At 42.2% G+C, this 27,500-nt stretch overlaps 1 protein-coding gene across 2 annotated transcripts in view; it reads left to right on the top strand.

Annotated features, from left to right (window-relative positions):
- The first annotated feature begins 959 nt into the window (after positions 1–959).
- The window catches only part of LOC128686535 (GATA-binding factor C), a 339,721-nt gene continuing 313,180 nt past the window's right edge, over positions 960–27,500 (top strand). Inside the window, exons 1-2 of one of the 2 annotated variants that reach the window (XM_070084232.1) lie at positions 960–2,215; positions 20,069–21,192. In XM_070084232.1, the coding sequence (XP_069940333.1) occupies positions 20,838–21,192 (355 nt within the window). In that variant the 5' untranslated portion in view covers positions 960–2,215; positions 20,069–20,837. The remainder of the gene's footprint in view (positions 2,216–20,068; positions 21,193–27,500) is intronic. The other variant, XM_070084233.1, reaches the window with a different exon arrangement.

Genomic DNA, 27,500 nt, shown 5'->3' with positions numbered 1-27,500 from the left:
AGAAATAATAGGAATTATTTTTTCAGCCTCACGGTATTGAGTAAGAGGAACGATCTAGACGATGAGGTGGTGGACGCAGCACCATATAATGTTTCAAGAATAGGTACGATGGACGCTGGAGGTCCGAAATCAGTGAAGCCACTCTATATATTAAGAAGAGAGGCCAGGAGCTATGGTTCGACTACTGCAAGCACACTTAGGTGAGCACACACATGCACCCATGCACACACACACACACACACACACACACACACACACACACACACACACACACACACACACACACACACACACACACATCACACTGGCAAGCACTCCTCTGGAAGCACTCACTATAACAAGACAACTGGACGTAAGGACAACAAAACAAGAGTATCATCTTTCTCTGCCCATAAGCCTTCCCCGAGCTGCTCTTCTCCTTCTTGCTTGGCCTCGCAGCTAACATGCATAAACTAGTGCTCTAGCAGAGCGTCTGGGCTCCAGCCTAACACATGTACTTTCTCTAAGCTCACCAATTTGCATGTGAGCCTTTGCGAGTTGAACAGTTTGTGGAGATACAATCGCGCTCCGGGAGTGTTTTCTCACTCATCGGCTTTTTTTCATAGTTTTTCGGTCATCGTTGCCATCTAGACGTAGCTGTGACTCGATGCAACGTTGCAGGTTATCTATCAAAGCAAGATGAAGCAATGTGAAAATGATGAGCACTACTTTATCAAATTGTTATTTCTAATTGCAGTGCGCTTGTGTCCTTATCGTTCTCATCTGGTGGCAACTGGCGCTGTGATTGGCTGGTTGCGGCGCATGCTCGGCCCACCCCCTGCCGCGCCCGCCAATCACAGATCTTATCGCTGGTGGGCGGAGTCCACACATGGCGGGAGAATGGGAAACTCGGCAAGAAAAAAAAAACGGAGGTATTAAAAAAATAACAATACTGTGGCGTGACACCTTCACCTCACTCCAGCACTCCCTGCAAGCCGCCTCTGCCACTTATTACTCACAATTACGTAGAGAATCGAAATTAAAATGAGGAGAGATGGCGCTGGGGCCGCGGCTTCTTGTATGGTTCGTGCTACTGCCACTAGGCGGAGCTGGCGTGGCCTCGATGGGGTGGTGAAGATAGTGTTATCAGAAAGCAGGTTATCTGCCATCTCCACGCTGTGATAACCTCCTCTCTCATTATTACCAAACAAAACAAACACCGCACTAGCCAGTATGGCCTCCTATGGAGCTGGGAGGAGGAGGAGGGAGCGGCTGATGTTAAGAGGAGGAGCCCGGTAGTGCTGTCTTGTGGCGGCCAGCGCCGCACCGACCACCAAGTCTTTCGGCTGCTGAACGCGTTTTTGTCAAAGTGGTTCGGGTCAAGGAACGTCAGGGGTTTCGTTCTCTGGGCTCCAGCGTCTTCCCGAAAGTTGAAGTGCGGCGAGGTTACCGTCATGTGGGGGGGTCAGGTGCTCCTGAGGGCTTAATTCCAAGTGTCACGGTGACCCCAACCTCCCGAAGAACACACCAGACCTCCATCCCACAACCTTCCGGACGGCCCTCCAACCCCTCCTCCCACTCTAGTGAAGAGCCTCCCCCACCCTTCCCTTCCCTCCCCAACGCTGTTGACCCCAGCACCCCTCCCTCTCCCCCCCCAACCGAGCCACACGGACTTACAACGCGTGTGGCAGGTGGTAATAGATGCGATAGTTCCGTGTGATGCCGCTCGCGCAAGAGCACTTACGAACGCGGAGGCAAAATATTCGTAAAAGCTTCAAGGGCCCTCAGTAAATCAGTTCGGGTCAAGCGGTGTCGGACAGTGCCACCAGGCGAGCAGTGACCGCCGTGACAAGGAACAGTGACCTCTCGACGCAAGGGACTGTTTCAAGATATGCAGTGACCACTGGTTATGAAGAACTATGGGGCGATGTAACAGTATCCGCCAGTGAGAAACTACAGTGCAGTGCCGCGAGAAAACACTGATTGCTAATTTCGTGGACAGTGCCACCAGGTGTACAGTGCCAACTGCTTACAAAAAGGAGAAGTGCAACAAAATATACAGTGAATGCTAGATACAAGGGACAATACCAGAAGGTGTACAGTGATGCAGTTTATGCAGTGACTGATGTACACAAGGCACAGTGCCACAAGGAATTCGGGTGATCAGCAGTTACGAGGGACAGTTACCAGAATGCAGGAAGAAGCTAATTGTAGACACAGCGGATAATGTGCAATGGTAAGTGTGTGTGTGTGTGTGTTTGTGTGTGTGTGTGTGTGTGTGTGTGTGTGTGTGTGTGTGTGTGTGTGTGTGTGTGTGTGTGTGTGTGTGTTCTCGGGCGCAACGGTAAAGTGGGTGTTATGTACTTACTCTCGCTTTACTGTAATGCCTGTCATTTGCTCATCGCCCCAATGGTTAATTTCCGGTGGCTGCGGCGGCGGCGACTGCAGCGGCAGTAGCGGCGGCAGCAGCAGCAGCAGCAGCAGTAGCGGCGGCAGCATTAGCGAAGCGAGTCGGGAGAAGAAATTATTTTTCGCGTGTGTTCCCTCGGTGGAGTGTGTTGAAGGCGCGTGCCGTGCTCTGAGAGACCAGTTCTCTCTTATTACACACTTCTGCCTCAGCTCAATTTATGAACTATGATGGTGGGTAGTGCCAGAAGATAGTGCTGATAGTTAGTGCTAAGACCTCTGGTGATAATACTAGTAGTTAGTGCTAGGAACTCTGGTGATAGTGCTGGTAGTTAGTGCTAGGACCTCTGGTGATAATGCTGGTAGTTAGTGCTAGGACCTCTGGTGATAATGCTGGTAGTTAGTGCTAGGACCTCTGGTGATAATGCTGGTAGTTAGTACTAGGACATCTGGTGATAGTGCTGGTAGTTAGTTCTATGACCTCTGGTGGACGTGTATAACGTTAATAATCACATTACAGGCGACTAAAAACACTTAAGAGTCCAAACACACATAATGCACAACAAATCTCCAGGACTGAACTATCTGAAGACATGATTAAGCTCAGTGCTGAAGGAAACCTCGGTTGAAACAACGTCTTGATCTCTAGTACGTATGTCGACACCCGAGTGTCGCCTTCCGGCCCCAGCCACCATCTGTTTTGCTGATATTATTACTTGGCTGATGTTACTTTACTAGTTCCGAGAATCTTAAATATGCAAAAGACATTATGAATAACGAGTGTAAATATGCTCTGAAACAGTTTTGAAACTGCCCAGGCAGTCTGGCCCTCCTTACTGATTTAGCGCTTCCCAATAATAATAATAATAATAACAATAATAATAATAGTAAAATATTGTTATATTATTATTATTATTATTATTATTTCAATTATTATTATTATTAATCTGATCATTATTTTTATATTATTGTTATTAATTTTATTATTATTATTATTATTATTATTGTTATTATTATTATTATTATTATTATTATTATTATTATTATTATTATTATTATTATTATTATTATTATCGTAAATGCACAGACAATTGGTAATTTCATACATTTCAACAATTGTAACTTTATACCTTAATAAATAATATTATAATTATTTTTTATATATTAAGTAAAATAGTAATAGTGGTAGTACTAGCAGCAGTAGTAGTTAAGATGGAAATAATAGTAACTAGCAGTACTAGTAGTAGTAATAATATTGGTAGTGATAGTGTTGCTATCATCATCACAAGTATTATCATCATCATCATCACAAATATCATCATTATCATCATCACAAGTATCATCATCATTATCATCACAAGTATCATCATCATTATTATCCCAAGTATCATCATCATTATCATCATCACAAGTATCATCATCATTATCATCCCAAATATCATCATTATCATCATCACAAGTATCATCATTATCATCATCACAAGTATCATCATCATTATCATCATCACAAGTATTTGTTTTTCATGAATCCTCCCGAGTCCAGGAGGTCGGGCCTGTTGTTGTTGTTGTTGTTGTTGTTGTTGTTGGTGGTGGTGGTGGTGGTGGTGGAGGAGGTGTTGCTCCTGCTGTTGCTGCTGTTGTTACTCCTGTTGCTCTTGTTACTACTGCTGCTCCTGCTGTTGTTTCTGTTGTTGTCGTTGTTGCTGCTGCTGTTGTTTCTACGGCTGCTGTTGCAGCTATTGGTACTGGAACTGCTGCTGCTCCTTTTACTGGTGCTTTGATGCTGCTGTCGGTGTTGTTAGTGCAGTTTTTGGTACTGCCGCTACTGCATCTGTTGGTGCTGCTGCTGTTCCTACTGTTGCTGTTGTTGGTTCTGCTTGTATTGCTGCTGTTGGCACTTGCTGCTGCTGATATTGGTACTGTTGCTCCTGCTGGTGGTATTACTGCTGCTGCTCCTGCATCTGGTACTGCTGCTGCTGCTGCTGCTTCCTGACAACTCTAAGCTGAAAAATTACTTCCTAACATTCCTGTGACTCATCTAATTTTTCAGCTTCCAACTGTACCTTTTTGTTTTTTTTCCATCTTTGTAGCATTCTGTCCTTGTTCACCTTATCACTTCCTCTCATTATTTTGTATGTCGTTATCATATCCCCCCTAGTCTTCCTGTCTCATCAGGATGAGTACCCTTAACCTCTTATAGCATATGCCCCTTAGATACGGGACTATTCTTGTCGTAAACCTCTCACTTCCTCCAATTTCTTGATATGTTTGACTATTTGCTGTAGCAGTTATTTGATTGATGTGCGCTTCAGGGGGCATGCTCGATGTGATACTTACCCCAAGGTTCTTCTCCATGAGTAAGGTTTAAAGTTTTTACCTCCCGGGCCTGCACTCCGCCTGCGGTCTTCTTTGTCCTTCCCTAAGCTTCATAGTTTTACACTTGGTGTGGTTAAACTCCAGGAGGCATTTGTCAGACGAGGCCTGCAGCCTGTCTCTATCCATAACTGGTCCTGGTCCGCTTGTATTCTCACATCGTCTTGGAACAGGGATACCTCTGACTCTCTCCTTTCCGTCATGTCATTCATGTGTTTAAGAAACAGCACTGGCCCTAGGACTGACCCTTGAGGAACCCCACTCGACGCATGCACCCTTTCGGACACCTCGTCACAGACAATCATTAATTCTTTCCTTCCTGAGAGGCATTCCCTGATTAATTGCAGCGTTTTTCCTGTTATTTCTGCCTGCTCCTCTATCTTTTGTACCAGTTTTTTGTGGGGTACTGTGTCAAAACACTTCTTATAGTCCAAGAAAATGTAATCTACCCATCCCTTTGTCTTGTCTTCTGTTATTTTTTCGAAGAATTCCAGTAGGTTTGTGACAGGATTTTCCATCCCTGAAGCCATGTTGGTTGTTATGTAGGAACCTACTCCTTTCAAGGTGCTCCACCACTGATAATCGTCCTCATAACTTGACATACTATACATGTCAGTGACACTGATCTATGGTCTGTAGTTTAACGTTGCATGTCTGTCTCCATTCTTTAAACTTTGAATTATATTTGCTGTGTTCCACACCTCTGGCAGTTGCCATGATTCGTTAGACTTGTTGGTAATGGCACATACAGTGCCTCTGCTTCTTCTCTCAGGACCCACGGAGAGATATTAATTGGTCCTACCGCCTTTGAGGTATCTAGCTCACATAACAGCTGATTCACCTCCTCTCCGGTGCACTCTAATGCTTCGGTTTGCTGGTAATCTTTCTATCTTCCCTGAAAATACCTTCCTAAATCTCATGCCGAGCTCTTCACAAACTTTCTGGCCCTTTCTTGTGAGCTCCCCATCTTTTTTCCTCAGCCTGATTACCTGGTCCCTGACTGTTATCTTCCTCCTGATGTGGCTATATAACAATTTTGGTTTGGATTTAGCTTCTATGCTATATCTTCCACAAATTGCCGTTGAGTCTCCCTCCTTATTCACGCATACTCATTTCTGGTTCTTCGGCTCATCTCCTTGTTTTCCTTAATTTTTTCTCCTTCTATACTTTATCCATGCTCTAACACATTTGGCCTCTCTACTCATGTTTCTATTGCTCCTGGGTACGAACGTCTCCGCCTCCCTGCACATTCTGGCCAAATACTCAATCAGATCATTAACTGTCATTCCCTGTAGCTTTCTTTTACTTTGCACCTCATACAGAAATTGCCTCATGCCTGTATAATCCCTCTTATGAAGTGTGGCTTCTCACTTTCTTCTGCTGTTTCACTCTCCACTATTAATTCGACAAGGTAATCGAAAATCAGGATTGTTATCGCTACCGCCAAGGGGCCTTTCATATGTAATATCCCTTTTGTCAGAACTAATCATGGTGAATACAAGGTCCAGCCTTGCTGGTTTGTCCTCTCGACGCTCTTGGGATGTATCCCTAATATGTTGGTGGATGAAGTTCTCCATTAACGCTTCCAGCATCTCAAGCGCTCCACGTTATTGAATCCCTCGTGTGGTTCTAGGTTCTCCCAGTCAGTATCCTTGTGGTTAAAGTCACTGATGACCGCCAGCTTTGTCCTGCTCACGTTGGCCCTTTTGGTCACCTCAGCTAGTGTGTGTGTGTGTGTGTGCGTGTGTGTGTGTACTTTACGAGAGAGAGAGAGAGAGAGAGAGAGTGAGAACAAGAGAACATTCCCCCCCCCACCAGCCATTACCTCACAAGACGGCCCAACACTCTTTACGTTCATCATTTCAGAAGAATGTCGAAGAGTCACATTCCTCCAAGAAGGCCTTGAAGTTCTCAGTCTTTTTTTTTTTTTTACTTTCTGTTCACCTCATCGTCCAGACTGCCTCTTATTCTCGTCCTCTTCCCAAGTATTTCTTTCGTAACTTACAGACAGTATCACGAAACAGTAAATTCGATAAATGAATGACATGTATTGTTGAAAACTTAGCTACATGAAAGTTAAAAAAAAATTTATATGAGAATATGCAATCTTAATATATATATATATATATATATATATATATATATATATATATATATATATATATATATATATATATATATATATATATATATATATATATATATATATATATATAACAGATTCGTTCCATTAAAAATCTGTGTTTCTGCGCAGTTTTTTTATTTGATGTGAAATTTTTCACTCATGCGTTGATTACCTGTGAGTTCATTCACTCGAAGGGGTGACGCAATTCACTTAGTGAAGTGCAGTCACTTCATTCATTCGCAGAGGTGACATGTCATTCACTCAGGGAGGTTAATATCTGTCATTGACTTATGCAGGTGACATCTGTCATTCAATCAGGAAGATGTCTGTCATTCACTCAGGGAGATGATATCTGTCATTCATTCAGACAGGTGATATCTCTCTTTCACTCAGACAGGTGATATTTGTTTTCACTCATGGAGATATCTGTCATTCACTCAGGCAGGTGATATGTATCTTTCACTCAGGCAGGTGATATCTATCTTTCACTCAGGGAGATGTTTGTCATTCACTCAAGCAGGTGATATCTGTCATTGACAGGTACACCCAGACAAGACAGCAAAAATAGTTTTTACAGTTCCACTTTTATTGTTTAAGAATTCTTCAAATCCAGTTCTGTAGTATCTGGAAATTCTTGAATTTCCTCTTTTTTTTTGGGTGGTGGGGGGTGGGGGAGAGTGTATTTTGAAACACTTTACTACACACATTTCATTATTTCTGGAAATTATTTACTTCCAGTTGCAGAGTACAGCAGGGCCCCACTTATACAGCAGGTTAGGTTCCAGGCTACAGCTGCAAAGAGGAAATCACTGTAAAGTGGAACTTAAGTTTTTTTTTTTCACTTTCAAATTCATGTAAAAGCCTGACAACATGTTTACACTATCATATATTAGTGAGCAGTAGAGCTAGATCTAAAAAAATCATCTACGATACACACACACATTACTAACCTTCAAATATTTTCGTTCTTAAGTAATGAGCGGTGAATATATATATTGTAGGATGTCTGACTATATGAAGAATGGGTATACCTGAAAACCGCTACGTTAATGAAACGCTGTAAAGTAAAGCACTGTCAGGTGAAGAGCTGTAAAACGAAGCACTGTAATGCAAAGTGCTGTAAAGTGAAGTGCTCTAAGGTGGGGCCTGCCTGTACCTCTGGAAATTCTTTACTTCCAGTTTTGTAGTATTTCCGGACGATCTGTATTGCCGGTTCTGTAATTTCTCTAGATTTTTTTTACTGCTATTTTTTTTTTAAATATCTCTGGAAATTCTTTATTTACATTCTCTCAGTATCTCTGGAAAGTCTTTCTTTCGGGCCATGGTTATAGTTAGAGTAATATGGTAGAAAATTCTTTTGAGTAGCAATTTAATTTCCCCCTGTCCTTTCAAGTGTGTGTGTGTGTGTGTGTGTGTGTGTGTGTGTGTGTGTGTGTGTGTGTGTGTGTGTGTACTCACCTAGTTGTACTCACCTAGTTGAGGTTGCGGGGGTCGAGTCCGAGCTCCTGGCCCCGCCTCTTCACTGATCGCTACTAGGTCACTCTCCCTGAGCCGTGAGCTTTATCATACCTCTGCTTAAAGCTATGTATGGATCCTGCCTCCACTACATCGCTTCCCAAACTATTCCACTTACTGACTACTCTGTGGCTGAAGAAATACTTCCTAACATCCCTGTGATTCATCTGTGTCTTCAGCTTCCAACTGTGTCCCCTTGTTACTGTGTCCAATCTCTGGAACATCCTGTCTTTGTCCACCTTGTCAATTCCTCTCAGTATTTTGTATGTCGTTATCATGTCCCCCCTATCTCTCCTGTCCTCCAGTGTCGTCAGGTTGTGTGTGTGTGTGTGTGTGTGTGTGTGTGTGTGTGTGTGTGTGTGTGTGTGTGTGTATGTGTGTGTGTGTTTGTGTGTGTGTGTTAGTGTGTACTCACCTAATTGTGGTTGCAGGGGTCGATTCACAGCTCTCTTATCAGAACTAATTATCCTCACATTCTCTTAGTATTAATAATCCTTCTCTCAAAGTTATTTATCCCTTTCAAATGGTGAATCATCCTCCTTCTCAGGATGAATCATCCTTCTTTTAGATCTAGGTATCCTTAACCTCTCAGTGTTCATTATTCTTCTCTCAGGGATAGTTACCCTTCTTAAAGGATCCCTTATTCCTCCATGAGTAGCTATTATTATTTTCACTACTATTAATGTAAATAGTACTTATAAAATTCTACGATAACCATTTATTAAAATGCAAGGAGGAATAAGGTGGCGTGTGTATGTTGTTATTATTATCACTTCCATTAATTCAAATACTTATGAATTTCTATAATAACCGTTTGTTTAATTGTAGTGATTTTCTTCAATGATGTGTGAAAATGAGGTGATGTGTTGTGGTGTATAAAAACCAGATTCACTTTGCTGTAGACCCAACGACGAGTGTGCTAGAGCATGGAAAAAGTATAGAACGCAAAGGACCCAGGAAAACAGCGAGTTGAGCCGATGAGCCAGAAATGAATATGCAAGAATAAAGAGAGAAGCATCAAAAGCAAAATCTGACCCATAGTTGTTATATAGCCAGATCAAGAGGAAAGCAACAATGACCAAGTGATCAGGCTGAGGAAGGAAGGAGGGGGAGCTAACAGGGAACGACCAGGAAGTATGTGAGGATCTCGGCTCACGTTTCAGAGAGGTGTTCACAGTGGAGACAGTGGCTTCCAGCAAATCGAGGTAGTAGGTCGCACTAGCAAGTGCTGGACACTCTGCACACAACAGAGGAGGAGGTGAAGAAACTGCTAGGGGTAACTAGACACCTCGACGGCGGTGGACCCAGATAGTATCTCTTCTTGGGTCCTGAGAGAGGGAGCTGATGTACTGTGTGTGCCACTAACAAGAATCTTCAATAACTCTATCAAAACAGGGCAATTGCCTGAGGTGTGAAAGACAGCAAATGTAATCCCGATTTTTAAGAAAGGGGATAGACAGGCGGCACTAAATTACAGACAAGTGCCGCTGACATGTATAGTATGTAAAGTTATGGAGAAGATTATCAGAAGAGTGGTAGAGCACCTAGAAAGGAACAAGCTCATAAATGACAACTAGCACGGCTTCAAGAATGTGAAATCCTGCTTCACAAACTTATTGGACTTCTACGACAGGGTAACAGAAGTAAGACAGGAGAGAGAGAGATGGGTAGACTGCATCTTCTTGAACTGTAAGAAGTTTTTCGACACATTACCACGCAAGAGACTGGCTGAAAAGCTAGAGGAGCAGGCAGGAATAGGATGGAAAGTACTGCAGTGGATCAGGGTATACCTGACAAGAAGGAAACAACGTGTGTCGCGGTACGAGACGAGGAGACAGAGTGTGTGCTTGTGTCGAGTGGGGTTCCAAAAGGTCAGTCCTTTGTCCGGTTCTGTTTCTTGTATATGTGAATGATGCGACAGAAAGGATAAATTCAGAGGTGTCTCTGTTCGCAGACGATGTAAAGCTACTGAGAATACAAGTGGACGAGAATCATGTAAACCTACAAGGGCATGTTGACAGGATGCAAGCCTGGTCCGACAAATGGCTCATGGAGTTTAACCCCACCAAGTACAAAGTTTTGAAGCCTGGGGAAGGACAATAAGACAGCAGACGGAGTACAGCCTAAGAGGTCAAAGGCTGCAAAAATCATTCAAGGAAAAAGATCTTGGGGTGATCATCATACCGAGCACATCTCCTGAGGAGTACATCAATCAAATAACTGCTGCAGCATATGGGCGTCTGGCAAACCTGAGAATAGCATTTCGAAATCTAAGTAAGGAGTCATTCACGACACTGTACACCATGTACGTCAGGCCCATATTGGAGTATGCAGCACAATTATGGAATCCACAACTGGTCAAACGCGCAGAAACAAAGAATCAGAGCTGGAAGTTGAAGACTCAGATGAGTCACAGGGATGTTAGGAAGTACTTCTTTAGTCATAGAGTTGTCAGAAAGTGGAACAGTATGGAGAGTGATGAAGTGGAGGTAGGATCCATACATAGCTTTAAGAAGAAGTATGATAAAACTCATGGAGCAGGGAGAGAGTGGACCTAGTAACGATCAGCAAAGAGGAGCAGCCAGGAGCTATGAATCGACCTCTGCAACCACAAATAGGTAAGAACAAATTGGTAAGAGCCCACACATACTCACCTGTTGCGCTCATTCTGACAGCACATTCTTATCAAACCCCAAATTACAAGTGCTCCCCTTAACCCAATTTCAAACACACACACACACACACACACACACACACACACACACACACACACACACACACACACACACACACACACACACACACACACACACACACACACACCAGTTACCAATTACAGCAGCACTAACCTAATTACCGTCAATCCCATTAGGGAAGGTTGTTCTCCCTCGCTACTTGTTCCTCTCCCGTGCCCTCTAAAACACACTACGATCTCTGATACGCATCTACGTTCTTTAGGGCCGCTTTTGTCACCATAATATCTACATTAGCCTGTTTCGTTTTTTTTTTTTTTTTTTTTTGAGAGAGAGAGAGATTATTCTAACGACACTGTGCTGGAGACATTCCTCTCTCTCTCTCTCTTTCTCTCTCTCTCTCTCTCTCTCTCTCTCTCTCTCTCTCTCTCTCTCTCTCTCTCTCTCTCTCTCTCTCTCTCTCTCTCTCTCTTTTCTCACATCCGTATCTTATCATCACAATTCCCATATCGTTAAAACATCTCTTCCATGATACGCATTCACTCCTCCCTCCCTCCGTCCCTCCATCCCACTCTTCCCTTCCACCCTCCATCCATCCCCCATCCATCCATCCGTCACTACATCAACTCATTACTCGTCTGAGTGGCATGATCCGCAACACCAACACATCCAACACCAAGACAACACACTAATGAGGGCGCCACAGTCATCACTACCACTGGTGTCATCACCAGAGAGGAAAGGAGGAAAAGGATGCAGAGTGGGATGGATAAGAGTTAATAGAGAGGGATGGAGGGAAGGAGGCAAAGAGAGAGAGAGAGAGAGAGAGAGAGAGAGAGAGAGAGAGAGAGAGAGAGAGAGAGAGAGAGAGAGAGAGAGAGAAGGAAAGATTTTTAATTATAAAAAAAATTGAATCAGCAATGTGCTGCTACCCTATTTTATATGACTGTTACACATTTGGGAACAAAAAGCTATATTTCCCAGTCATATTAAGTTACACAATATGGGGCTCATACAAGGTGTTAAATTTTGTCAGCCTGAGTTGGAAGACGTCAGTAGGGCAATGAGAATATCATCGAGTATTCCAGCAAGGCTTTATCAGCTACGGGATCCTCAAAGGCTTCCTTCAAGCATCGCTGGAGTTACTTTCAGGATAGTCTATCCCATACACAGGAGAAAATGAATTTTTGTATCCACCCAGAAGAGACATTATAGATAGGAGATAGAAAGGTAATGAGCGGGAAAATAGGAATATGGATGTCATAAGATATCTAACTACACACATATGCATTAGTATATTATAATTCAGAAGCGTTATAAGCCTGAGAAGTAGAAAAGAAAACAAGAGGCAGGGAGAATAGCTGAATTGGACTGTAAACGGATGAGACTAAGAGAGGGTAAAGGTATGTAGAGCATGAGGAAGGGAAGCTGGGAAGGTGGAAGAGATGAAGAAAAGGGGACAGGAAGAAAGAAAAGAGGAAGGCAGAGAGGAAGACAGGAAGGGGTGGCACTGTATCATAACAACTAACAGTGAAAAAAAAAACACAAGACAAATCCAAATTCTGAGAAGATTGTTTTAGACTAGATTTTGCCTCAGAAGCGGCTAATTTACTGTGCATCCCATATCCATCTTGCAGAGGGTAACGCAAGAAAATATGGATGCACAAAAGACCTAGGAACTAGGCCAAATAAGGGTTAACAGAAGTAAATCTCGACTGATATCTTCACTTCTCTTATCTATTGCAAACAAATTTAAGATACGTGTTTAACACGTCTAAGATCATATTTTCATAAATAAAATACCCTGATATTCACAGAAGTTATCATACTATATCAAGTGAACAATTAAGCACATAGCGTTATAGAAAGCAATCATCAGGCTGGCCACATATTTTGCATACAGTGTGATCATCTGTGTGTCTGCCGAGCTGTTAGAAATAGTATTGTAACCAAGCGTATGCATAGATATTACAACATCAGTTAGTCTGTTCACATCGCAAGTTGCTCCATAAATTTACTTTTCTAAGTTCATCTTATTGTGTGTAATAGATCATTTGAAGCTTGTAACTGCTTTCTTGTGACATTCACTTTCATTTGTTACTTCTCCCCTAATATTGTTTCTGATATTGAACAGACATACCAGAGTTATATTCTGCATTTTCATTATCAATTTTATTATGAAAGAGTGATTCAGTGTGTGATGGAATCCATAAATATTGCACAAATTCTGAGACACATATGCTGAGTTGTATACTTCTCTCTCTCTCTCTCTCTCTCTCTCTCTCTCTCTCTCTCTTTACACAGGGTTTGACAAGGTTAAGTTAAGGATTTCTCTCTCTATCTCTCTTTCTCTCTCTCTCTCTCTCTCTCTCTCTCTCTCTCTCTCTCTCTCTCTCTCTCTCTCTCTCTCTCTCTCTCTCTCTCTCTCTCTCTCTCTCTCTCTCTCTCTCTCTCTCTCTCTCTCTCCCTCTCCCTCTCCCTCTCCCTCTTTCTCTCACTACGTGCGTAGAACAAGATTGCGACGAATCTTACAAGAAGGGCTAAATGAGACGGAGAGGGTGAGAGAGGAGTGGGGAGGTTGGGGCTGGGATGGGCGGGGAAGGAGCAGACAACCTGTCACATCCAGTCAGGTAACTAGTGAGACCAGGAATTTAAACTAATTACCTCAGCTGGTAGACCAGTCCAGCTGGAAGAAAGAATTTTTTTTTTTTTTTACACAAACTCTCGTTGTTCGTTACAACAGAGGGACGAACTAATCGCAAATGCATTATCAGAGAGTATAGATATCAATGTAATGGTCTAGGTGAATTTTGGTTATTCCAAACATCTCTTAGACAGCAGAAATATGTTTATCTGCATTCAACATTTTCAATAAAACTCATATCGTTAAAAAATGGGGGATGGAAAAATCATGAACGTTAACCACGAACTTCGTGTGACTGTAATTAAGGAAAAAACGATGAAGAAACATGTATCTCCATATATGTCTAAGACAATGAGAATGGAAAAAAATGTATTCAGTGTAGTGTATTATTTCTCTTAAACAGAGCCAGGAAAATGACGCTTTTTTGTATGGCGAAACTAAAGCAATAACAGAGAAGCTATAATGGGTGGAGACTTTATTGCCTCAAACACATACCGGAAGAAACTGTCAGGGGACTAAGAAGCTACCAGACTTGCCAGCATGGAGAGAAATGGTATAAAATATTAACATGATGGATCAAAACCCTAAAAGCAGTACAATGCATTCTTTTATTGACAATGTATCGCCCACAAGGTGCGATTTATCAAGTCACAAGGAGATGCACCTGGGAAGAGAGGATGTGCGTATATATAGTGAACGTGGTGACGTGAAGAGTCAAGCAAAACGTCATTAATAAAGGCCATTTGTGGCATGCAAAGAGTACGTAACCTTTATTCTGCGCATGTGCACACCCTCATTAAAAGGCTACCTACCCAATCAGGGAACCAGATGCTAAGGGTCGGACGATGGGGCCCCATCGTCAGATCAGTATCTAGGTTCAGCCAACGAGAAGGTGGATCTGGCAATTTTTGAGGTGGCGGGGTCACCACTCACGTTTTCATCCATTCGAGAGCTGGTTGAAGCACGGCAGTCTGCATTCTATAGGTTCCAATTCTGCCTTGATTACCGTGGCATGCACTAATACCTATTGCTGTACATAGTGTATATAGTGTACATACTGCTGTTTATACTTGGTGAAGGATAATATAAGTCAAAATTTTCGGCTGTGTTTATTTTGCTCCCTTTATACCCAGGATAACAGTCCTTTTAGTTCCTGGGTTGTAATACCATTATATAAGCTTTGTGCCTTTTGCCAACATGATTTTTTAAGATCACTTTCTAAGACAATTTGTCATGCTGGTTACTGGGGAAACAATATACCAGAGGTTGACTGTCTATTCATGAGAGGACACAGAGAAACAATGAGTCAGTGACGACGACATCTTTCGATTCAACGGAAACACATCATTGTTAGCATAGAATAGGGAAATCACAAAACATCATCAACACCAGGGACCTGACAGATGTCTCCCGACCTGAGCGAAGTATAGCTCTTTCTGCTTCTGTGTATGGTCTTCACTGGATGCGATTCCACATCGACTCTGAAGGGGCGCTCAAAAGAGAAGTGCTTCGAAGTCTGCAAAAAAGTGTCCAACAAATGCAACGGATGTAGTGGTTGAGCTAATGAATTGTCCCTTCGAATAACTTGAAATTATCAACTTGGATGTTTTCAAATGTACGATGGATGTTTTTATCACTCCCGTGATTACTATATTTTACAAGTGTCATGTAAGAACCTGCAGAATTCAATCAAGGATTTAATCTTCTTTTACGCTACAGCGCTCTGTTGCAACGTGCACTGCAAGTGAACTTGCACAGAGCTTGACAAAATGACATATATATAATTTTTTTATCCACTCTTGGGAAAATAAAGAACCCCACAAGTGGCCCCCATTTAGCAACCCCCACACTGGAAACTGCTGGAAATTTTATTAATTCCTTTCTCGATATTGCTACCAATCATTAGAGACTTTTGGTCATGTAAACAAGAAACAAGGGATATATAACAATTTCTTTATATGCCTCATCACTGGAAACTTAAGAAGTGTTACAGAATGCGACATCTGTTAAGTGAAGATATCTCCAGAGAATACCAGGTCAACTTATTTATCCCCCTCTAGAATCTGGCATGTTTCTGGTTTTGTAACAGTTTATCAGAGGCTATTCTAGTCCATGAATAATTCAGGCGATAAGCTCCTTCTCAAATCTTGTAGTATAACTTAGTATACTTATGTATCATAGTTATTCTGTACATATAATCGTATGGTGCTGTGGGCACATTTGATAAAATACTGTACTACTCTTTATATGTACCGTTTGGCACGTTGCTATGATAAGATGTACTCATAAGTACTAGACTTCAAAATAAATAACTTGAGGGTGTGTAAGTATATGTGTTTGTGTATGTGCTAGGATTACCTCGACATAGAACGTGACTGACAACAAGAACTCCCTAAATAAGGTAACTTCTGGACCATCGAGGCAATCAAACAACTTGCTTGAACAGTATGATGACCCATTCACCAATCAGCATTAATGTTCGAAGCAGCGGTGAACAGCACAGAGTCAGGCAAGGAATCAAGAACAAAACGGCCCTAACTGTGGACCTTCAGCAGATCCTTCACAAAGGCATGAAACTCGTTTATTACTGAAACTGAGTTCAGGAATTCCAAATTCCCGACTATGATAGTACACAGATACCAAAACAATGTAGGTCGAGAGTTGAACTTGGGACCAAAGATATAGTGTCTCAACGACACACAACCTCTGAAAACGTCAAATATCACTAAGTCTAAATAATGCTCCATGAACTGAGTTGCACAGAATTACGAGATGTATGTCCCTGCTCACCATCGGAGACATACTTTACCAAACACTGAGTCTATATAACACGAGCTGAGGAGAACAGCGCTCTCCCAGACAGAACAGAGATGGAGGTGTTACCGTCACCAGGAACACCGAGAGAGAGCGAGAAGCAGGGCCAACAGGTTCAGCTTGAGCCTGGCACGAACTGCGAAATAAGCAGCAGGTAGTTAGCAGCATTGGCAGCTAGTCATAACTCTCCTTCAACGAGCATAATGAGAGATGTAGCGAAAAACTCAGTAATATAAAATTATATGAAAAAAAAACAATATGCATACATAATATTTGTTGCGTCCTTTTCAGAGGGCACAGCAAGAGGGCCCTATTGAAGATACGTTCTGCTACTCTTCCAAATCGAAAAGGGGTTCTCAAGGAAGAACTATAACCAACCCCATACAATTCCTATTTACAAATAACATCTCATTGGGAATGCCAAGTTATATAGCAGAAATCTCAAGTATAAAACACCGAATAAACAGTGGATACACTGTCACAAAGAGTTGATACATTCGGCACATGCTGTACTCACCAACCCTCTCACTGTGCAAGAATCTTCAGAGACTGACATTCCCAAGTGATAGTAACTCCAATTCTGTTGGAACAAAATCTTCGAATGTTGACGATATCCCCATTGCCTAACTGAAGTCTCTTAGTTCAGGCAGACAGAATTCATGTCTTATGTAGCAAAATCATCATAATTCATAGAATGCGATAAAAAGCATAACTAGCTTTAGTTAGAGAAGCGCTAAACCCGTGAGTTTCACGCAATAACGAGACTGGAGAATGGAAGGTAATTAGGGTTGATACGAGAAAGCAGAGGGTCGCTCCAAAAGTTAAAACATCCTTCCTTCCCGACTTTTCTCCTTCTTTAAATGCAATTATCAAAGAGAGTAGGACAGCAGCACACTGTTGATGTGTCTAAATGTTTTATATGAAGAAATTTTTAGGCAGTGTTCCCGTCACCCGCCCTTGTACGGGAAGTCCCGTAGATGGGCGGGTACAGTGTGTAACTCGCTATCTTACAGTGCTAGACAACAGGACCATTCATCCGCCTACGGTGCTAGATAACAGGGCCATATGTCTTCCTACGGTGCTAGATAACAGGGCCATATGTCTTCCTACAGTGCTAGATAACAGAGCCATATGTCTTCCTACGGTGCTAGAGAACAAGACCATTCGTCCTCCTACGGTCTTTCTACGGTGCTAGAGAACAGGGCCACTCGTTCTGCTACGGTGCTAAAGAACAAGGCCACTCATCCTCCTATGGTGCTAGAGAACAAGGCCACTCATCCTCCTACGGTGCTAGATAACAGAGCGACTCGCCCTCCTACGGTATTAGATAACAGGGCCACTCGTCCTTCTACGGTTCTAGATAACAGGGCCACTCGTCCTTCACCAGTGCTAGAGAACAAGGCCACGTGTCCTCTTAAGGTGCTAGAGAACAAAGCCACTGGTTCTCATACGATGTTAGAGAAAAGGGCCATTCTTCTAATGAGGCTCGAGTACGGGCCCCGAGTCTCCTACGAGACCAGAGAACAAAGGTTAATTTCATCAACTTCAGAACACATAGTGGACCACACAGCTTTGAGCTGTGATGTTACAACATCCTTTGGGTAGGAAATTGGATCACTAGAGGGAAGAGGGAGAGAGAGGAAGAGAAACAAGGAGGCAGAGGGAGATAGGGAGAGAGAGGAAGAGAAACAAGGAGGCAGAGGGAGATGGATGAAGGGAGAGGGAGGGTAGAGTTTCCTCTGTGTGATGTCATTCTGTACATCCGCTATAGGTTGTACATCAACTTACGAAAATAGCTGGACTACAGTTCGTATACAATGAACTGTAATCCACCTGTCCATTTGTTTAAATCAAATGTTTGTTATGTATATTGTGATGAGGATGTCAGAACAGAATTTGATAAACAAAAGGAAGAATAAATTATCATAAAGGAAGAATGAAGAGCAGAAAAATAATTTCGCAGACTCGTTTTCCAATTATTATTAATACAGTGAGTGGAGGCAATTGGTTTTTATGATTTGACATGCTGTTGGAGTGTGAGCACGGTAATACTTATTTATGAAGGGATTCAGGGAAACCGGTTAGTAAGTCCTGGAGGTGGGAAGTACAGTGCTTGCACCCGGAAGGAACTGTAGGGGATATTTGCAGTGCGGAAGAGCATCTGAACTGTAGTATAGGCGCGTCTCTGGAAAGACAGTAATAGAGTGAGTGATGATGAAAGTGTTTCTTCTTTCTCGGGTCACTCTACCTCGGTAGAACCTTTTTCTTCTTCCTTCTTTTTACTTTTAATATTTCTTAGCTCAACCGAGATATTTATTATAGTTTCTTCGTGGAGAGACAAATGGAATCTGAAGAACCATCTTATAGCCGCTATGTTAGTCACAACATTAACACTCTGGACAGTTTTCTTCGCTCTGATAAACACGTAGCGTAACGCCATATTTCACCACATTTTAGCGGAAACAAACCAGCCAACGTTAGCCCCACCTTCAACCCCACCTCTGCTTCTTCCGCCCGACCTCCGCCCTACCTTTGCCACACCTCCGCTTCTCATTCCCCACCTCGTCTGCACCCCCATCCCCACATTCTCTACCTCTCCTGCCCTACTTCCCTCCCTCCGCCACACCTCCACTTTCCCCTTCCTCCACTTCACCTACACCTTCCCCAACCTACCTTCAACTAGTCCCCCACCAATCTCCTCCTCCCATTCTCACCCAACAGTTTACAACAATATGTATATTACTGGCTTCTGCATGATGGCCCAGAATTTCGATCCAATATCTGTTACGCTAGTTAGTTAAGTTGAAGACACAAACACATTGCAGAATAAACTAGGATAACGTTTCTTTCTGTTAGATTTATCAAGCTCTGCAACATTTTATTTTAATACTGTCATCTGTATGCTTTATGCATCCGGCTAGGTCTAAGGCCTATTGGCTACAGATGTTATTACTGAAGCATCATGTAACCTGTATGTTATCTTCAGACAATATTTTTAACCATATACTCTAGATGAAAAGAATCTTAGTATATACATCTCTCAAAATATATTTTATGATTTGTTAAATTAGTCTGATAGGCTTAAAGTTTATTGACCACATAGAGAAGGTTCATAAGGCCGCTTTCCACTTGAAAATTAACATCAACGATATTTAAACTCTAAAGTAGGGATTAAATTCTTAATGTACACATCGAGAGATATACACCACTCTGTGTACGTACACCTCTGAGTATATGCACTGACTTATTAACTACTGGTTGAGATTTCTGATGAGATGCGGAAAGGTAGTGAGTGTGGGCTTAGTGAAGCACTGATGGTTGGTTTTAGTGGAGTAGTGGTGGTGGGTTTTAGTGGGGCAGTAGCGGTGGGTTTAGCACTGTAACGCTGTACTTAGTGAAGTAATGTCGTGCTTAACTTTGTAGGGCTATGCTTAGTAGCGTAGACGTAGCGGCAGTGGCTAAGATAAGCGGTAAGGTAGCGGGAAGCTGGTGAACCTCATCAACATCTTTGTGTTGCAGATAACGCCCAAGATAACACTTAACGGTCACCCGCCCGTGAGGTGTCCACGACCTCTGCTGCTGCTGCTGGTGTTGTTGTTGTTGCTGTTCTTGTAGCTGCCACGCCCACACGCGAGTCAACGCCCGCCTGCACGCCCACACGAGACAAGGTGTGCCTGCACGCCCGTGCCACCATGGAAAACAAACGTTCCAAGGTCCTCTCTGATGAGTTAGTGTAAAACGATAATATAGAACTCTTTTTTTTTACGAGTTACCCAACAAAAATTTGTGTTGCTGTATCTGCCGAGTGTCCAAAAAACTGTGATAAAAGTGAAAAAAAAACATAGACAAATTGAAAGGTAAATATACAGAAGACTTGCCCATGAGGGAGACGCCATTAGTGTCTAACCCGAAATGCAGAAAATTTTTCCTGGTGATTAAAAAATAGAAGAGAAGAGGAAAACTTAAACTAGGAAAAAGAAAGAGTAAATAGACATCAAATTTAGTGAAATTTAGTGAAGAGAAGACGCAGAACTAAAAAAAAATGACTTTGAACTAGAAATTAAAATTCGCCAGCAAGCCAGTGATCGTGAATAGCGTAGGACACTGAGACCCTTCTGAGGCATTATTGATCACTGGTGATAAGGGTTTTGGAAAAACATGAAGTTTGTAGAGTGCTTTTGAGAGGTGGGAAGGAGGGAAGAGAAGGAGGAGGAGGAGGAGGAGGAGGAGGAGGAGGAGGAGGGGAGAACAGGAGGAGGAAGCGTTCCTTACAACTGGTGGCCTCACTATGGAGGAAGACGGGTCAGGTTGGTACACAGATGGAGGCACGGGCGCCCACCCCCCAATGGAGGAGGGGCACTCTGGCATGCCCCTCAAGGACGAGGTGACCCACGAGGGCGCCCTAGACGCCCACACGCCCATGGATGCCCACACGCCCATGAACGTGGAGGAGCAACATCCCCTGAGTGGGATAGTTGTCAGTCATCACGCCGGGGGGCAACAGGGGGCGCTGCTCCCCCCAGAGGAGGTGGATGGCTTCTTCACCTCCTTAGACTCAAGTGGGCGTGAGAACAGAGCTCGTTACTACACCCACAACCCCGCCCACACACCCACGCTGCAGCAGTACCCACACAACACACACGGTAAGTTTCCACTTATAACTTATTAAAGCTAATAAAATGCTTGCTCATGTTTGTATATATATATATATATATATATATATATATATATATATATATATATATATATATATATATATATATATATATATATATATATATATATATATATATATATATATATTATGCGAATGACCTTCAACACCATCGTAAACTTAAATAAAAAAAATGTCTTTGCTAGGAGAGCGTACGTGTATGCACTGGAATTTATAGAGCATTGTCTGTGAGAGTTGTATAATGTGTTATAGTTTTATACGAGATGTTTGTTGCTGTGTGAGGACGTGTATAGCGGTGCTTATGAAACTTAACTCGCTGTCAGACACGGTACTCAGACATATTTATCAAGTGTCACTGACCGGAAGGTGGGGCATAAATTTGTATATACACAGGTATACACACATTTACACACTGTGCAGACACACACACAAACACACAGGAGCCAGGAGCTATAATTCGACCCCTGCAACCACAATTAGGTGAGTACACACACACACACACACACACACACACACACACACACACACACACACACGTGTATCTGATGGGGTTCCACAAGGATCAGTACTGGAACAAGTACTGTTTCTGATATGTGTGAATTACATACCAGAAGTAGCAGTCTGATATACCCCATTGGCAGATGTTGTAAAATTAATGAGAATAAAACCGATGAAGACAAAAAAAAAAAATCTGCAAATAAACTGCATGACCAGTCGGATAAGTGGCTACTCGAATTCAACCCCAACAAATGTAATTATATTAAAATTCTAGAAGGTGAAAGAAAACCAGAAATTTAGAATTGGCTCAGTGGACAGGGACGGCAAACCTTTCTTAATGAGGAAGACCTAGGGTTGGAGATAGTGCTCATCCCTAGCAAATACTCGAGTGAATGCTCGTTTAGCGAATTTGCAATCAGCTTTCAGGAATGTTAACAAAACGTCATTCGTGGCTCTATTTACATCATTTGTCAGGCTCATCTTGAAGTGTGCAGCGCCACCGTGGAGCCCACACCTGTTACACCATATCAAGAGAGTGAAGAAGTTGCAGCGATTTGTAACAAGTCTAATCCCAGGACCAAAGAGTATGAGCTGTGAAGAGAGAGACTTTAAGAACTAAACCTGATGAGGGTGGAGGAGAGAAGAACCTGGTTAGGTTAGGTTTAGTTAACCTACAGTAACCAAACTGACTGATTCTAAAAGAAGGCCAAACAATAATTCACGAATGCCTCACCAGGTAATATGTTCACAGGATGTGATTAACACGGACAAATTTCATACTCCAATGTTGTGACTTTGCCAGAGTTGTGGCAAAGTGACAACATTGCTTTTTCAACGCTCTTTAATTACACTGTAAAACCAACGTTCTCTGACGATGCTGGGTTGATGGATCATAAAGTGTATCCGTGTTTACTCAGCCGCTCATCCATCCAGAGAACACACTCGCCGTTAAGATATTTACGAATTTTGTGGGATCTTCTTTCAGCATTATTTTCTGCTTGTTAATTTACGCTGACTGAATTTAACCTATCCAGACCTAACGTAATCTAACCCAACTTATTCAGTTCTAACCTAATCTAATAACATAATCCTTTGTAACCTAGCCTATCGATCTGTTCTAACCTAATATACCCTAACAGCACCGATACTCAGGGCTGAGTTGTACTTTGTGTACAGTGGTTGGAATGTCGACGGCCTACAGAAAGATTTCATGTAAAAAAAAAAAAAATCACAAATGTCAAAGATGTGGAAAAAAACTGACCTTTTAAACTTAATAAATAAATTGTTGAATAAAATTATCTCATAAGACCTTTAAATTCGTCCTTGATACATTTTACATAATGCGTATTTTTATCTATAGACCTATCTTGGGGGCCTACGAAGATTAATCCTGCCGTGGCAAACCTAAGGAAACTTTGAACGTAATAGGCATATAGTATTAGAGATTGTTTAACATGACGTAAAAACAGTTTGGACAACTTTTCCTTAAAGAAAAAGCTTATTAAAGTATAGAGAGAACATGAGAGTTAATACTGAAATATATGTGTAGTGAGTACCGTAGGGAAGTTATGGGTGACCTTACAGGTCATGTAACAAGTGTCTGGTCTGAGCAAGATGTGTGCCTGAAGTTTGGCCAGTTGAGAAATTTCACTGATTCTGTGCATGATGATGTTAGTAACTTAGATAAGAGTTTATTCTAGGCATTTTCTTATGTCTTTGTCTTCTTCTAGAATAACGAATCTAGCCTTAGACGAATCCATGTATTGGTTGTGTTTACTGAGGCGACTCACTCAGGCTTTGTTAGTATTATTTATATGGCGATTGTGTGTTTTTTAATATTTATCTAAATCTCTCTCCATCTCATTCACATAGATATTGTCGCAGTTTTTGCAGAGAATGGTATATTCTCTTTATTTTTTCTTCTTCTTGGGTGGAATATTTGTAAGGACGTTTATAGGAATGAAGTTGAAGTTAACGATGTTAGAGTTGATTTTGCCGAGTAATCTGGAAGTGTTGCCAAAAACATTGAAATTGGGAGAGATAAATAAAATCTTTGCTATTTCTATCTACTTTGATTTATTAGAATTTTAACGGCTCTACTTGTGCAATTGTGTATGAAAGTGTTGAGGAAATGTAGATAAGAGAAGATATTCCTGATGTTACTGATGTTAAGACACTCACTCTTAAGGAAATTAGGAACACTTTGCAGGTTCTAAAAAAAAGAAGCCTGTTGAAGCTCACGTCTTATCCCCTGCGTTGTGGTGTAATCAGAAGATGAGGTCATTCTGATTGGTCGGTCTGTCTCTATTCACCTAGTCAAGTCCTTTCAATATTTTTTTCTTGTCTTTATCATGTTTTTCCTTAATTCTTTTAACTTTGAAAGTCGTTAAGTTCAGTTACTTTCGCCTCTTCTCATAGCTCATTCCACTTGGCTCTGGTACTAGTATCACTGCATGCCTCTGCATGTTCTTAGGTTTCTTACATACTTTATCAGGTGAGAGGGTCCCATGCTGGTGCTGCAGACTCCAAGATGCTCCTGACAAATGTCGCATATAGGGCTCTGATTCTTTGTTGAGGTTCCTGAAGATTTGCTAAACAAGCGTTCACTGCCTAGGTTATTCAGTTGATGTGCTCCTCTCGACACTGTGCTTACCCTTAGATCTTTCACCCTGAGTAAGGGTTACAATCTCTGTTTACCGAATTATTCTCAGTTTCCGATTTTCTTACACCTTCCCTAATTTTCATAATCTTGCATTTGTCTTGGTTGAATTGTAGTAGAAACTTGTCTGATCAAACTTTCAGTTCGTCCAGGTCCATTTGAACATTTTCTTATACTCATGGATTTGTACTCTCCCAGTTAATTTAACATCTGCAGACAGGGGTATATCTGACTCTGGCTCTTCTGTTATGTCATTCATGTATACCGTAAAGAGCACTGTCCGTAATGCCGCTCATTGAAGAACCTTGTTGCATTTTCCCATTCTCATGCATCTCGGGCATTCACTACTGATTCACTGTATTGCCTTCCTTGTTATTCCTGCCTGTTCCTTAAGTTTTAGTCCCATTCTTTTGTGAGATACAGCTGCAATTGCCTTCTTGCAGTCCAAGAATATGCATTCCATCCTCCGCCCTTTCTCTCCTGTCTCATTTCTGCTATTTGGTAAATAACTAACAAGTTTGTAAGACAAAATTTGCCATCTCTAAGCTAATGCTGGTTATTGTTTAGGAAGCTAATTATCTCTAAATGCTTCATCACTCTCTCCTGATTATCGTCCTCATACATAATAATGGCTGTGTTTCATTCCTCAGGAAACTGGCCAGTAACTCATGTTACGAGTTTTAGATCAGATGATGACCCGTTATATTTTTAAGTATCTGCTTGGCTACCAGACCCGAAGTTTCTCCCAGTTTATACAAAATAAAGGTTCACTGCATAGTATATTCCTAGGTAAATACCAGCAGTTTCTGCTGGTGCCTCTTCGGTTTCATAATCTTTAAATACAAAACGCAACGTGAGCAATACATGTCAGTTTTCATGAATATTTATATTTTCATGTTATTCGAGTGTTCTTCGTGTTTCTTCAGTTCTGTCTCTTTCAACTTCATTAATAATTTACTTCGCATATACTTCTGCATTTATTTTTGCTGGTGTCTTCTTCTCGCTACATTTCTTCCTACTGTTTGTAATGCGCACTTGTTCACTCTCTTGCTTCCTCCTGACTTTTGCTTCTCTATCATTTGGCTTTCTACTTACAGAGTTATGAAGATTCTCTCTCTCTCTCTCTCTCTCTCTCTCTCCCACACATCTCCCTCGACCTCCTTCCCCCCTATCTCCCTGCCTGGTCTCTGGCATCTTCACGACGTGGTCGGAGGTGGTGGAGGGACTGAGATCAGAGCCTCACCAGGGCATCGCAAACAACCTCCCCCACTTGAGCGATAATTACACCTGATGCCCCCGCCTCGAACAAGCATATTTTCGGGGCCAATAATTTGCTCGTCCGGGCGCCTGTAACGAGCACATTTTCAGGGCCCAATAATTTCTTCGTTGAGCGCGTTACAGAGTCGAAAATTGTTATTATCGCGGCCGGCATCTCGAGGCTCTGGCCCGCAAATCCGCGTGAGGGAGATGACACGAAGACTCCGGATATCTGCCGATACTCTCTACTTAGCGTGTGAGTTGCGACTGGCAGGCCGGTTAGCGTAGTTATTTACGTCTTACGTGATATTTACTGTAATTACGGCCAACCTCCTCCTCCTCCTCCTCCTTCTCCTCCTCCTCTTCCCCTCCCACCCCTTTACGTCCACTCCTTTCTTTTCCTCTTATCCGCAACGCTAATTCGGATAATAACGCTGGTTATTGCGATTATACGAATTGTGATGAGGTGTGATTTGGAGGTGAGTCGCTGAGTTTGGGGTCAACGATGGTCAGCTTCCAAGGGTGAAACTGACATTGGATTTGCTTGGGTTCGAATGAAAGTTGTGTTTGTGTGTGTGTGTGTGTGTGTGTGTGTGTGTGTGTGTGTGGCTTGGGAGGGAGTATGTGAAGATTGGGAGATTGTCTCTAGCGCGAGCACACACACACACACACACACACACACACACACACACACACAATTTCCATTCGAACCCAAGCAAATCCGATGTCAGTCTCACCCATGGAAGCTGATCATCGTTAACCCCAAACTCAGCGACTCACCAGTACGGATCTCACGCTAAATAAAGCATGTCAGGAAACTAGAAAGAATGCAGAGGTTTGCATCGAGACAGTCCTGGAGCTAAGGGAGAAGAATTACGTATAGAGGCTGAAGGACCTATACCCGATGACATTACTGGACGTGACATGTCAGCGATATAGAAAATACTGAGAGGAACTGAAAGGTTAGAAAGCGACAGGATGTTTGCATTGTGTGCAACAGGTACTCGGGGAAGCACATAGAAAGTTAAAAAAAAAAAGAAAAAAGAATCACTGGGATGTTAGGAAACATTGCTTTTGTCCCAGAATAGTCAGAATGATCCATATACGAGAACCATATACAGCTTTAAACAGACTCTTGAACAGACTCTTGAAATCAGGAGAAAGTGAATCCAGTAGCAGCCAGCAGAGAGGTAGGGCCAGGAGCTGAGACTCGACTCCTTCAACTACAAATAGGTAAGTGCAAATTAGTAAGTACACATACATACGCACGTATTCAAACACACACACACACACACACACACACACACACACACACACACACACACACACAGTCAGTCAGCAGACGTGGGTCACAAGGCTCCGAGATTTAGTGGTTTTTAAGGCGTGCAACAACTGTTAGCAGTAATCAGCGGTAGTGACAACGTCAGTGAACAATCCTACGAGTGATAACCAGAGTTATTAGTTAAAAAAAGTCGAGAGGAAGCCTGAAATCTTTAATATTTCAAAGTGTCAAACCGTTAGTGGATAGTAGGCTTCTGTTGCTACACAGATTCAAATATACAAAGATTCAAGTGAGTGTGGAAGCAGGTGTTCAAGAATTTCGAGAGATTGGATAACAAGTGAATTGTGGGGCACCATACAGTGAGAGTGAAATAATTAATAAGCAAAAGCAGAAAGGAAAAATATAATATATAACAAGGGAAAGTGGCATTTAGGCCTGCTGAATCAGTGACGTCACAACAGTTGTGTGACATTACATATAAAGTGTAACACCGAATGTGAAGTGTATTCCAATATAAGTGAAGTGTACTCTATCATAAGTGACACTGAGGGACGCGGGATGCCTGAGCATATACGGTTAT

This window comes from Cherax quadricarinatus, chromosome 12 (assembly GCF_038502225.1).
Source record: "Cherax quadricarinatus isolate ZL_2023a chromosome 12, ASM3850222v1, whole genome shotgun sequence".
NCBI classification, from domain to species: Eukaryota; Metazoa; Arthropoda; class Malacostraca; order Decapoda; family Parastacidae; genus Cherax; species Cherax quadricarinatus.
The sequence above is the reverse complement of the archived record's forward strand: the minus strand, read 5'-3'. Positions and strand labels throughout refer to the sequence as shown.